The following is a 14,762-nucleotide window of genomic DNA, read 5'->3' on the forward strand; positions in this document are numbered from 1 at the left end:
GTTTCATGCATCTGTGATGCTTGCAATTGGGGTATTATCAACACAAGGACTACAGTTCAGATTGATAGGTTCATAGTGTCATCTTAGGACATCTACAATGGGCAACAATGTGAACTTTGCTGCACAATCACTTTTTAAATAAATGTTCTCATCTTTGAACAAAATCGTGACCGGGGCAGTGTAAAACATTAAGAATAACCAGCATAATATCATTGCACTCCCACCGTAAAGTGTTCCTCAGTCCTGCTTATAAAAGCATGCTTCTAAAAGCCCCACATGCACTCTTATTGCTTGATGCACACACCTGCCACAACAAACCCCATAGGCTACTTGTTGATATTTGGATCTTGTAACGTCTCACTACTTGCATTCTCCTTCAATCCATAATGACAGGCAAGAGGTACCACAGCTGGTGGACTCTTCCAACCTCTGTGTTCTCACCCATACCAAGGAGAAAACCTTTGAAATGTATTCCCAGGTCAGAAATATACATCGCAAGGTACAGAATAAAGTTAGCCCTATACTAGTCCAACAAATTAAGTTCCACGATGATTTCGGTGTTGTTCACACAGCCATTAATTGGCATCATCCGTGAACTACACTTTACAAGAACCTACACATGGTTCTTTCAAACTAATTTGGGGTGGAGGGCATGCAAAGGATGGTCATCAACGAGTAGAAACAATGATTTTGATTCTCCGTTCCCGCTGCAGTGAATGGAGATTTGGCTGAGCACCAATTTCTCTGTCCTTACTGGCGGCGGGGCGGACTCGGAATGGAGAATCCCACCCCACATTTGTTCCCATCTGTCTCCACAGTCTTGGTTACACTCTCAAGTTAGTTGCAGACATGAGAAATCAATACTCAATTCATCACATCACCCAGTCACATTATTTGAACTGAAAAGTGATGGTAATTTAGAGACTCCAGCAGGTGGACATTATGCAATATGGATTTATTGTTTTCTAATATTTAAATGACAGGTCCAGGAAGGAATTCTATGAAGTATGTTCTGGTTCAGACATTTCTCTCATACCATTGTATAATAAACAGAAAAACAATTTTAATCGGTATTTCAATAAAGTAAAACCTATTGACAGATGGCTACAAAAGGGCATTCAGTAACTAAAAGCTTAGTTATGCCCTTGATTACTGTGCAACAAAATGATAGCAACCATGCAAAGAACATAGCAGTCAGATGTCTCCCAAATACGGATAATGTATTGCTGAGAGTCCAGAGTTCTCTTCAGGTTTTTTTTGTCAAGACAATAAAATTGAATGCATTGCATGAATACTTGCCAATGAAACGCTAGTTTAAAAAAAACAAGCTCAGCTACCCCATGGAGAGAGTGATAATTCTGTAAACGTTAAATTAAATTCTGCTATAGCGGTATCATCTTAAATCTGGATGGCAGTATTGATGTGTTGGCGGGAGAGAAGGATAAAAGAAAAAGTTTCAATTCCTGATTGTTAATCAGTGACCTTTGCTTTAAAGTACATGTATATGAACACCAGGTGTCAATAAGGTTGTGAAATGCCAAAATGTACAATAAATTACTCTACCAACCCTTGCTGTTTATGCTTAGGCATAAAAGCAACCATTTGGGCAAGATATTTATGGACTGCTGGCAATTCAACAGTGTACCATTAAAAGTGTGAGAGGAAGGAATATAAACAAAGAGAGAGGAAAATTTGCTTCCTTCGCATTAGTCCCGTAATCCCTTGAAATTACTCCCATTGAATTTTTAGCTCCTTCCAAGCAGCTGTTGCTTTTATTAGAACTGTGTGGTTTCATCGACAAGTGATCTCCAAGTTTTATCGAAGTAAACGTTTAAAGGATTGATAGGTAAATAACTTGGGAAAACACTCATCAGTTCCTAAAACAAAAGCTCACACAGAGTAAATGTTTACTTGAAAATCTGTTTCCTGTACTATCCAGCATTTTAAAATTGGTGTATCAAAAATCCCACTTGTTTGTAAGCTTACTAAACAGAACACTAATTTATGTCAGGAACAGTTGAAAACTCTTGGACCAGAGTAGCACATGTGCAATGCAAAAGAATAGCAAGATGCAGGTTTGCACTCATGCTTTCTTAAAACGATGTGGTCTCAAGTTTCAACCACTGTCATCCTAGGAAGGTGATAAATAGAGGCAAGGAACTTCTCCACACTGATGGAAAATGGGGAGAGATGATAACCCTGGGTCCATCCTGGCATGCTTCCAAGCAGCCAGTATCAGATCAGTGGAGATCTGAAAACAGATCACCTGCTCTTCCTGCTGACTGGAATATGGTACATGAAAACAGAAGAGCAGTAGTGACTTCTCAGTACAGCCAACACAAAACAGTGAATTGTGTTTCACTTTTCTCATGTTCTAGATCATGATCCACCTTTGAATCAGTTTTCAGGAAGGCAATTTTATTTGATGTTACATGTAGAATATCTTGCTTTAGTTTCTTTCACTTTTTATTTTCTGTCAAACCACTAACATACAAGTATGAGAAACACTCATAAGGTTTTCCTTCGTTTGTTCCTCATCATCTTAGGGTACAACCATTCAAAAGGTCGGTTGCTAGAGGTGACACTAGGGCTGGTGCTGCCATGTTGGTCTGTTTCTACAGCTGGCACACCATTTCCACCTGAAACACCTGCCATTTTTCTTGTAGTTCCTTCTGCCTCCTTTCTGTCTGCTGAAACCTGTCTGTCTCTGGAAGAACTTCTTTCTCGGAACCTCCTGAAGGGCGACCTCATTCTCTTTCTACTCTTTGATTCCTTTTCTCTTTCGTCTCTATTGCCTAAGACCTCGTCCATGCCTGTGCCACCTGTCAAGCCTGTGATCTGACGAATTTTCTTTTGCAAATATACACCACCTATGCCATATGTCTGTGCGGCAGTACTCTTATGCCTGACCTCACTAGCAAGGGAAGAGGAGCAGCTGGATACATTTGATGGACTTGAATCCTGTGACCACAATGGGCTACTTCCTGATGGAAACAGGGAGGAAAGGGTTCATGTTAAAGAATAGAATTAATCCAGCAACATAGTAATCAAACATTTTGGGGTCATTTTCCTTTCTTTTGGCACACATTTAAAAACCAACATAAAGCCAGGTATTCCCCTAATCAAGAGTAAATGTATTGTACAGTGCTTGGAAATCCAAATTCAAGTATGCAAAATATGCTCCTGTTGATTGGGTATCCTGTCAACTCCTTTGGATCAGAGTTCAGATCCTGGATCATAGAATTTACAGTGCAGAAGGAGGCCATTTGGCCCATCAAGTCTGCACCGGCCCTTGGAAAGAGCACCCTACCTAAAGCCCCACCTCCACCCAATCCCCACACCGCCACCCGATCCCCGTAACGCCACCTAATCTTTTTTTTTTTTTTAATGCTATTTAGCAATTTAGCAGAGCCAATCCACCTAACCTGCACATCTTTGGACTGTGGGAGGAAATTGGAGGGCCCGGAGGAAATCCATGCAGACACGGGGAGAATGTGCAGACTCCACACAGACAGTGACCCAAGCCGGGTATTGAACCTGGGACCCTGGAGCTGTGAAGGAATTGTGCTAACCATTGTGTTACCATGCTGCCCACAGATGGAGTAGACTCAAGCACCAAATAAAAGTTCCTTTTAGTTGGTCTCAACAATTTTCTGCCCTCTTCTATTCTTGTTGCCAGTTCATCATTTCACAGTCATCAGTCACAATTTGGTACTTCAAGCATGTGGCCATTATTCATAAATGAGCCTCTGTATTTGAGTATTAAAAGGATAATCAGCTGCAAGGAATATCACAGATAAACAAAAGGGCTAACTGTGCACATTTCCAACAAGAATAATGTCTTTCTAACCCAGATATACTTCTGTCAATTGTGGGGGCCCTATCACTCTGGCTGATATTGGCTAACTTTGTACAGATCATGGCCTGTGTCTGAAGATTTGCTGGTCTGTATGCCTCAATTACTCTCTGGATAAATCAATTGAGTGATCTAGGAAATACTACTTGTTTTTAAAACAACTTTGAGCTCAGGGTCCAAGCTTCGATGAGCACAGTGGCACAGAAAGGAAAATGGGATCCCAGTCTTCATAGGATACAGATTAATTCTAGAATCAAATCCAGGCAGTCAAAAATAAGCTTTAGTCACCGAGAAAATCCTTTAGCCAAATATGTTTCTGTAAATCCTCTTTTTGAAATAAAACCGCAAATCTGTCAAGATAATTTTTATTGCTCATTATACGAAACAGAGGAATTCATCAGGTTTTGTGTTTGCCATCTGAACTTGCTCAAAGGAAATTAATCAAAAATTTAGGGTTATCCTAAATCCTTATTGTTCTACTTCAAATAAGTAAGCAATTGTATTACTGCAACTTAATGGAAGAACTGTCATCTGTTTTTTAACTAAAACTTCATACAGAATAAATTATAAGAAAGAACATTGCCAACCATATTTTCAATAGGCCAGATTTTACTGGAAAAATAATGTTAAAGGATGCACTGTTATTAATGTTCGAGTTGTGAATTGCCAGAACATGATCAATTTAAACTGCTCCACCCATTGCTTTCCACAAATAGCAGCCCATGACCAGCCTCTCAGCCTCTTCCTGACTTTAAAAATAAAAAATTATTTACTGGGTTTGCACATTAGCTGCATGTTAAATTCATCACAGAGGTTTAAGTTGATGTAAATAACAGTTTATTACCTTTTTAATGATGCACCAATTTTAAATGCAATGCCAGGCAGCCTCTCCCAGTCAGAAATTGAAAGTTTAAACTGTATTCAGGCAATAAAACTGTCCTTGGTGGATTTTAAAAATGTACACATTTTTCTTTTTCTGTCACTTTTTATCTCTCTTAGCCAATTCTTTCCTTCCCCATTTTCATCTCTAACTGATTTGACTCTAATTCACCCTATTTCTTAGTTATTCCTACGCATTTCCCAATCCGTCAATCTCATTGGTTAAGGAGACAGTACTGGTAACCAGTGCTGGTTATGGAGGCCTCAGACTCCCAGTTGTTCTTGTCACACAATATCAGCTCCCAGCTCCAGTGAGTTACACAGTAAAAGATTAGTGCATTGAAGGGTGCAGAAAGAATTATAATGGGGCATGCCATGAGATGCCTGCTTCCGACCAATATATTTGTTAATTAACACCTTAGCAGCTATATCCAGCACTGAATGTGCTGAAACACTGGCCGTGGTGTTGGAGCATCACAATGCTTTATTGTAGAACCAGTTTTGTACTTCTCTCCAGAATTACACTGTAAATTCTGCATCACTGTGAGAAAGAAACCGGGTCGGAGAATCGCCGGGGGCTGGCGTGAATCCCGCCCCCGCCGGTTGCCGAAGTCTCCGGTACCGGATATTCGGCGGGGGCGGGAATCGGGCCGCGCCGGTTGGCGGGCCCCCCCGCTGGATTCTCTGGCCCGGATGGGCCAAAGTCCCACCGTTAAATTGCCTGTCCCGCCGGCGTGGATTAAACCACCTTTTGAACGGCGGGACAAGGCGGCGTGGGCGGGCTCCGGGGGGGGGGCACGGGGTGATCTGGCCCTGGGGGTGCCCCCACGGTGGCCTGGCCCGCGATCGGGGCCCACCGATCCGCGGGCAGGCCTGTGCCATGGGGGCACTCTTTCCCTTCCGCCTCCGCCACGGTCTCCACCATGGCGGAGGCGGAAGAGACTCCCTCCACTGCGCATTCCTCCGGCGTCGGCCTAGCCCCTCAATGTTGGGGCTCGGCCCCCAAAGATGCGGAGCATTCCGCACCTTTGGGGCGGCGCGATGCCCGTCTGATTGGCGCCGTTTTGGGCGCCAGTCGGCGGACTTTGCGCCGTTTCGGGAGAATTTCGCCCCTGCTTCTTATCAATGAAAATTGGCCATACAATTCTATCTTAAAATGTGTTTCTGTAGAAATCTAGCCTAATGTTTCATCACAATAGTGTAAGATTTTACCACAAGGGGCAGCACGGTGGTGCAGTGGTAGCACTGCAGTCTCACGGCGCCGCGGTCTCAGGTTCGATCCCGGCTTTGGGTCACTGTCCGTGTGGAGTTTGCACATTCTCCCTGTGTTTCGCCCCCCACAACCCAAAGATGTGCAAGGTAGGTGAATTGAACATGCTAAATTGCCCCTTAATTGGAAAAAGTGAATTGGGTACTCTAAATTTATAAAAGAAAAAAAAAGAAAAAGAAAAAAGATTTTACCACGAGGACTAAGTGCTTATTTGAAGTTTGCTGCTGTTCAAGTGATGCTCCATGGCTAAAGATTACCTTTGCGGGGAAAGCTCTGAGGAGACACAGGAGGAGAAGAAAGCTGAGATGACGTTGTTGATACAGCATCTTCAGCATTTTTCTTGCTTCTATCTGCATGCACATCCTCAGACACAACTGGAGCCTTCTTCAAGGACTGTGGAGAATTAGTACCTGGAGAAACACAAATAATAGAGCTAATACAATTCTGCTTTTCCAATTTATGACATCATAATCTCCTCTCCTAAACTGGTGACAGCGATTTATCCTGGTATACAATGTTAATGACACTGAAATTAGCTGATACCACACCAATACTATTCTTCATTGTGCCAATATACAGTTTGACTGAAAACAGTTGAAGGAGAAGCATCGCAACAAGCCCTGAACTCACTCATATATCGCCACTTTTTACCTGAAATTTGAACATGCAAACTAGGAGGAGTAGGGCATTCAGTCACTTGAGCCTATGCCAACATTTGATAAGGTCATGGTTGAACAAATTGTGGCCTCAATTCTATTTTCCTGTGTACCCACATACCCTTTCACTGTGTTGTCAACCAAGAATTTATCTAACTCGGCCTTAAAATATTCAATGACCCTTTCTCCACTGCTCTTTGGAGCGGGGTATCCCACAGACTAATGACCCGCTGAAAGAAAACATTTCTTCTCATCCCCGTCTTAAATGGGAGACCCCTTATTTTTAAACTGTGCTCCCTAGTTCTAGTTGTCTCCATAAGGGGAAACATCCTCTCAGCATCTACCATATCAAATCCTCTCAGAATTTTATATGTTTCAATAATATCATTTCTTATTTTTCTAAACTCCCATGTTTAACCAAAGCTGTCCCATCTTTACTCAGTAGATATTCCCTTCATCCCAGGAATCAATCGAGTTGATCATCTCTGAACTGCTTCTATTGCAATTAATTCCTTCTTAATTAATTAAGGGGATCAAACTGTCCACAGTACCAACTTCCTGTACTACTGCAGCAGAACTTTCCTACTTTTATACATCATTGCCCTTACAATAAATATCTATATTCTATTTGCTTTCCTGATCACTTGCTGGACCTGCACATTAAAGTTTTGTAATTATGTACAAGGACTCCCAGGTCCCTTGGTACCATGGAAATCTCTCCCCAATTAAATAGGATAATGCATTTCTATTCTCCTGTCAAAGTGGAAGTTTGCATTTTCGCACATTATACACCACCCACCAAATTTCTGCCTTAACTGACCTAGAGCCCTTTGCAGACTCCTGCTGTCTTCTTCATAACTTACTGTCCTTCCTATCTTTGTGTGATCACCAAATGTAGCAACCAGGTTTTACATAGTGGAGACCCCAGCACTGATCCCTGTAGCACTCCAATAGTTACAACTTGTCAATCTGAAAATGGCTATTTATCCATAAATTCAGCTTCATGTTCATGCTTTTCTATTACCCTTTACACCTTGAACTCTTATTTTGCAGAGTAACCTTTGATGTGAAGCCTTGTCAAATGCCTTTTGGAAATCTAAATGTACTACATCTACAGGTTCCCTTTTACCATCCCGTTTGTTATATCCTCAAAAATCTCAATAAATTAGTCGTACATATTTCCCTTTCACAAAACTGTGCTGACTCTGTCTGATTGCATTAAGGTTTTCTAAGTGCCCTGCTACAACCTCCTCAATAATAGATTCTAGCATTTATAATAATCTTTATTGTCACAAGTAGGCTTACATTGACACTGCAATGAAGTTACTGTGAAAAGCCCCGAGTCGCCACATTTCGGCGCCTGTTCGGGTACACGGAATTCAGAATGGCCAAATTACCTAACAGCACGTCTTTCGGGACTTGTGGGAGGAAACTGGTGCACCCGGAGGAAACCCACGCAATCACGGGGAGAACGCGCAAACTCCGCACAGACAGTGACCCAAGCCGGAATCGAACCTGGGAATCTGGCACTGTGAAGCAATAGTTCTAACCATTGTGCTACCATGCCGCCCAAATTTCCCTATGACAGATGTTAGGCTTATATTGGCCTGCAATTTCTTGTTGTCATGATCCCATGTAGCCACCTAAAATGGCTGATTCCCGATTAGAATGGTCAAACCCCGATCTAAAATGGCGAACGAAAGAGGCTGATGGGAAAATCAGCCAACAGGACTCAAACGGACAGCTGCAGGCAAAACAGTGTATTCGGCTCTGGGGAAGTCGGCCCAGACCGATGCCTGCAGCCATTAACATCACAACAACCCAGCCACCTGCATAGTAAGCAGCCATCCCCGGGAACAATTGCTACACATTAGCAACATAAAGGCAATCCAGACTTTTCGGCGCCAGCAGTGGCCGTGACAAAGGAAGGTAGACGACTACCCCCCGATCAAGGAATCGGCCCTTTATTGGAGCATATCGAACCAAGTGATTGGGACCCCAGTGAAGCTCAACGCAAACTGGAGGAACAACATCTCATCTTCCGGTTATGCACGCTACAGCCTTCCGGTCTCAACATCGAATTCAACAACTTCAGACGATCTACCGCACCTCAACCCATTTGTTTTCATCCCATTATATTTTAACTGTCTTTTACAATTTTTTTCTCTCGTCGTTCTTTATATATATTTAAACCCCCCCCCCGCCCCCCTCCACCGTACCACCTTTCTTTACCCTTTCTCCCCTTTGCTTCCCCCTTCCCCATCCCTCACATCTACATCTGTCACAGTTTACCTTCTGATGTTAGTTTCTCTGCTGTTTGGCCTTTCACACCTTTTGTTCTCCCTGGGGACTGCCATTAGCACTCTTTCCCCGTAGTTTCTGTGGGTATTAGCACCCTATTTCCAAGGGTTTCTGTGGCTATGATTCATCTTTCATTCAGTATAAATATTTCCCACTTTCTCTGTCTTATAGCTTATATCTTATATCTGGACTTGAAACGTTAGCTCTTTTCTCTCCCTACAGATGCTGCCAGACCTGCTGAGATTTTCCAGCATTTTCTCTTTGGTTTCAGCTTCCAGCATCCACAGTAATTTGCTTTTATCCAAGGCAAATATTTTAGCTTATTAATAGTATCAAAATAGTGCGCCCCGAACACGCCCCCCCCCCCCCCCCCCCCCCCGCAACTGAGTGGGAAGGTATACCAGCCCAACCCACTGAAAAAGGCCAAATACTGAGCACGACGGAGGAGAGAAAAACATTTCACCCCTCCCAAGAGGGACACAGTTCAGTCCAGAACAGGTCCTACACATTATAACCGAAACCAAATACAGAATATTTCACACCGAAGGAAAACACAAAACAGGCAGGAATATAACAAGGACACCAGCTGCACACCAAACTCAAAATCGAGACAAAAAACTAAAAAAGAATACAATACAACCAGCTGCTGAGTCAGTGCATGTGTGTCTCCCCCCCCCCCCCCCCCCCCACACACACACAGTGCGGCCCCAGTAGCTGATCCACATCGGTGGAAAGGCGCTAACCAACAGAAAAGGACGCCAACACGGGGAACAGCGGAAGAATGAGAGAGAACATTGCACCCCTTCTCTGGCAATGATAATTTGCCAGGGTCGAAAGCCACTTGGAAAGCTAACCACTGGAAGGTCTCACCAACTAGGAGCATAACGGGGGAGGGAGAAAGAGAGGAAATCACCTTCCCCTCTCCAGCACTGACAGCGTCTTCCAGCGACTCCCAGGCTAGTGGCAGGAGGGGCTGCAGCTGGCAAAAAGATAATGTGCAGGTATATGGTGTCCATCATACAATTCCTCACCCCTCCCTACAAACATAGACGAAATACAGTGCAAAAATAAACCAAGGAACACCAGCAACCTGCATGGCTTCATAATGGGAGCAGCAGATGGCTACTGAACATAAAATGCCACCGGTAATTCATGAAAGTGCAACTTCTAGGCTCTGCAGTCGAACCGTGACACCTCCCTCCTTTACTGCAGTATCGGGATCTGATCTTCCATCACCATCCTGTCTGAGGACCGGGCCACAGGTAAACAGCGGGCCTTAACAGGTGACCCACAAGTCCAGAACAGAATACACAGTCAATACACAAAACAGGCCCTTTAAAAACATTCACAGACTGTTCGAGCGAGCCCTCCTGCATCCTCAGCCCGGTGAGTAGGCCTGCCAAAATCTTCCCCTCATTGCACTCCAGGTAAAAGAGACCAAAATACAACTACTTTTTCTCTTCCTTCCCTTCATCCAGAAAGCAGCAATAAGCCTAAGGGCAAGAGGCTTATTGAAGCAGAAAAGGCAGCAGCAAGCAGCAGACAAACTCTCAGCTACAGCAGCCCCAGGCATTTGCAAGTCACCAACAGGAGCAAACAAACTCTCAGCTAGCAATCTCCAGACATTTGCAGCCACCAGCAGGAACAAGCAGCAGCACAACTATAGCTGGGAAGGCTAACAAGGCTATTTAATCGTTTGCAATAGCCTTCTGCTGTGAAGTAGAGGCTGGTCACAGTCAAAGGGAGCGAAATTGACTTTCAGCATTGAAGCCACAGTAGGGCTGTGCGCTGGACGTGTTTGGCGGGACAGACAGGCTGCAGTTTGCCCCGGTTATGGGTCTCCACAATATTTAAAGGTGGCTTGAAGGCCTCACAGACTCAAAGCCCCTTACCCCCACCGGCCCAGGGGCGACCCCTGACCTGGAACTCGTCACCTCCCCGACCAAGTTCAATGCCCGAGGGGCCAACCCCACCACCCCCAAGCACTGGGGCAGCAGCTCCGGTGCCCTTGAGCTGCATGCTGGAAAATGGAAATGGCTATTCACCTCACTTCCCCTCAGAGGCCATCGCGTCGGCTTCAGGTTTTTAAAAAGGAGTACGAAACGACGCCTGCATGATTTCTCGCCGGCAAGTCGGGTAATTCCCAGGAGGCTGCTGCATTCAACTTCAATCTCGCTAATGACATTGAAATGAATGGAAATGAGGATTAATGATATGCTCGTCATTTTTGGGCAGTATCTGGAACTCGCCATCGGGAGTGGGCTGGGTACATTTCAAACTGATCACACCAGGTGCAAATCTTGATTTGGCCTTTCCCGCTATTTACCTGGCGTGCCCCGATCCATGCCGGGCGCAACGCAGTGGTTGAATCGCAGTGGTCCTATATTTCACTGTAATAAGTGATATTTATTAGCAAAGGAATGGGTAAAGCAATTACCAAGTGAGGCGGCTGGCACTTTCTTGCGTGATGGGTACAAAGATGGCACCTGGAGGGCCTGGCTCATTCTTTGCTGTGGCTGGTGTTTTCCTGGTTGACCGCACGACCTCATAGTTACTGGAGACAGTTCTGAGCTTTTATATGATCGCCTCTCTCCAAATGTCTTGCTTACTGTAACAAAAAAAATCAATTAGCAACCTTTACTGTGAAGGGTGACTGATATTTTTAGCTCCATGTAATTACAGACAGAAGACTGAAATATGAAGAACTGAGATGACATTAAGACAACAAAATATCACTTGAAGTCTCAAGATACATTACTGCACAATATAGTGTGCAATGTGCAACATACAGAACCAATAATTTCTCTTTGTATAATGCCTTGACATCGGAAATATAGGCTACATGATCGAAACACATTATCTGATCATTAGTAGTACTGCAGTTTGGGGTTCGGTAAGAACACAAGAGTGAAGGAACAGGAATGGATTATTCCACCAACACAGCTTGCGTCACCACTCAGGAGCTGTCTCAGCATCTAATCTGGTCAATATTCTTCTGCTCCTAACTCAAACTGCTGATTCAAAGGTTGCTCCAATTTTCTTATGAATGCTTAGAGCAAGTCTGCATTAGCTCAGTGAATTTCTATGCCAAATTAATGACTGGGGAGGACATAATTACTAAGTGCATCTTCGAGCCCTTTTAATTCTCACTCCTGTCCTCTTGGCTCTCCTATCTCAGTTTAACACAAAATGCAATAATCAATAAACACGATACAATAGCATATCTGCATGGGTTTCCTCCGGGTGCTCCGGTTTACGCCCACATTCCAAAGATGTGCAAGTTAGGTGGATTAGCCATGCTAAATTGCCCCAGTGTCCACAGATGTGCAGGTTAACTGGAGTTACTGGGATAGGGCAGGACAGTGGGTCTAGGTAGGGTGCTCTTTCGGAGGGTCAGTGAAGAATTGATGGGTCAAATGGCCTCCTTCTGCACTGTAGGGATTCTATGGAAATACAAAGCTGTCAGTTCCCTTCATTATAGGATTATGCTTCCGTTAACAGTTTTCCCAATTAAAATTAACTTCTTTAGTGTCTCTTTGTTGTTCAATGTGCCACTGATTAACCTTCTGCATTTCTTTGGACTTTTCCCCAAAATCTCCATGTTTTCCCTCATCACAATTTATTTTGTTGATTTGATGCAAGGGAATTCTATACCTTCTCTGGATTGTAGCATGAAAACCATGTAACTAAATAGATTCTAAGAGTTTGGCTTGCAGTGCACTATACCTAAACAACCACCAAGTGGCAGCATGCTGTTGTTGCCACCAAATAGCCATTTTAACTGTGGTGCTTAACACAATACTAATTTTTTGTTTTCTACCCCATCACCTATGGAAGATAAGACCTTTAATAGTGTAGCTCAGCTGTTTTTCCAGCACTAACCTGATCTGTGATCCTGGATGTAAAACTTACAGCATTCAAAAGCATTTGGGATTAATGCCAATTAAATCAGATTTTAATAACTATTTTGGTATATTTTCCCCTTCCCAAACCTTGTTTTTCAAAATCATACACTTGCTGCAGCTGAGAGGCTGGGTAGACAACTGATTCTTATTCCTCTGTGAGTTACAATCTATAACAGACCACTGGATAGTATGTCAAAATAAAAGAAACAGCAACACACTGCCACTGATTTTTATTTTCTTTTGTTAGGTCTAATTTAACTGATTTCAACATAGTACGCTTTATTTGGTGGAATGACGGAATATTTATCGATGTAAATCTGTAATCTATTGTGACATAATGATGCAAAATCAACTTAAAATTACATTCTTAAGTTATGTTCCCCGATTGTTTTCCTCACTAGAATTATATAGTGTCTTTCACCCCCTCTGGATGCCCCTTACAGCATCTTACAGCCAATTAAGTACTTTTGAGTGGTCATTAATGTAATGTAGGAATGGAAGCGGATCTCCATGCAGCAATGTCCCAAAGGAGCAAGTGACACTCGCGTCCATAGAAACCCTACAGTGCAGAAGGAGGCCATTCAGCCCATCAAGTCTTCACCGACCCTCCGAAAGAGCACCCTACCTGATCCCACTCCCCTGCAACCCAATAACCCCAATTTAACATAGGCAATCTTTGGACTGTGGGAGGAAACCATAGCACCCGAAGGAAACCCACACAGACATCAGGGAGAATGTGCAAATTCCACAGAGACAGTCACTCAACGTGAGAATTGAACCCGGGTCCCTGGTGCTGTGAGGCAGCAGTGCTAACCACTGTGCCACCGTGCTGCCCATAAAGAAATGAGGTAATCTGTTTAATGTTGGTTCAGGAGTCAATATTGTGAAAGCAGGAGGCTCTTAAAAATTCAATGTATTCAGCTAGTAGGTAACTGAGCCACGCAAAGCACTTCAAATGATTCCCAACCTTTGTTTAAATGTACTAAGCTGGGACAGCAGTAGCAGTGCTACAACTGGCCTCAGTGCAACTTCAGTTAGAGGGGAAAATCAGTCAGGGTTTCCTATTAGTATCCCGTGACCAATACTGGTCCAAGAGGATTGTCTCGAATGTCCCCAAGTCAGGAAAATCTATAGTCACAGATAAATAACAGTCATTTAGTGAATACACAAGGGCAGCTTGTGCTCACGAAATGGTCCCAAAAATGGGTAAATGGCTTCAGAACAGAAAGGAGATGGCTGAGGGGAATAGATATTGATAATCAAATAATTTGCTGTCATTGACTCGAACTCATAATCATTCTAAATTTACTTTCAGGCAAAATCCCCCCCCCCCCAAAGAAATTAATTAGTTCCATAGTTCAGCATTGGGCCAAGAGTAAAGCCAGCCATCGTGTCTACCTCATGATAAAAAATCATCACTATGGCTGCTTAACATCATTCAAAAGCCTTGCAAGTATTCACTTCTCTCAAAGAAAAATATATAAAATATGATGGTGAGTCACCTCAAGCTCCTATTGTGCGGTCCTGGGGCTTGGTAGAGTTATAGAGTACCAATGGGGAAAAACTAGAAAATGTTAATCACAATCATTTTAGCCAATGGTCTCCAACAGAATGTCTGGACCACAATATATTGTAGCAGGGTAGCTAAAGATGTCTGCCATGATTAAGATCTGCCCTTGGGTACTTGGGTAACTCTGCACATCACAGCAAACAGAAGAAGCAACTATTTGTTTCTTCAACCAGTCAGATTGAAATATTGTGAAACTAACACCACAATTACTGAGAAGGGCTTATAAGTTTGAACGGATGAATTCAATGTCAAACCAGGTACTTAAGGAGAAATATAATAAAGGGAAAAAATATTGAAGGAGAGAAAAAGAGAGGAAAGGTTAAAA

At 43.3% G+C, this 14,762-nt stretch overlaps 1 protein-coding gene across 9 annotated transcripts in view; it reads right to left on the reverse strand.

The window, feature by feature from the left end:
- The window catches only part of LOC140427034 (rap guanine nucleotide exchange factor 6-like), a 541,878-nt gene that overhangs the window by 13,932 nt on the left and 513,184 nt on the right, over nucleotides 1–14,762 (reverse strand). For all 9 annotated transcript variants that reach the window (XM_072512459.1, XM_072512462.1, XM_072512456.1 and 6 more), the window contains 2 exons: nucleotides 11,400–11,570; nucleotides 6,263–6,415 (listed from right to left, as the gene is read on the reverse strand). In XM_072512459.1, coding sequence (XP_072368560.1) covers nucleotides 6,263–6,415; nucleotides 11,400–11,570 — 324 coding nt within the window. The remainder of the gene's footprint in view (nucleotides 1–6,262; nucleotides 6,416–11,399; nucleotides 11,571–14,762) is intronic.

The sequence above is a fragment of the Scyliorhinus torazame genome, chromosome 7, assembly GCF_047496885.1.
Source record: "Scyliorhinus torazame isolate Kashiwa2021f chromosome 7, sScyTor2.1, whole genome shotgun sequence".
Classification (NCBI taxonomy): domain Eukaryota; kingdom Metazoa; phylum Chordata; class Chondrichthyes; order Carcharhiniformes; family Scyliorhinidae; genus Scyliorhinus; species Scyliorhinus torazame.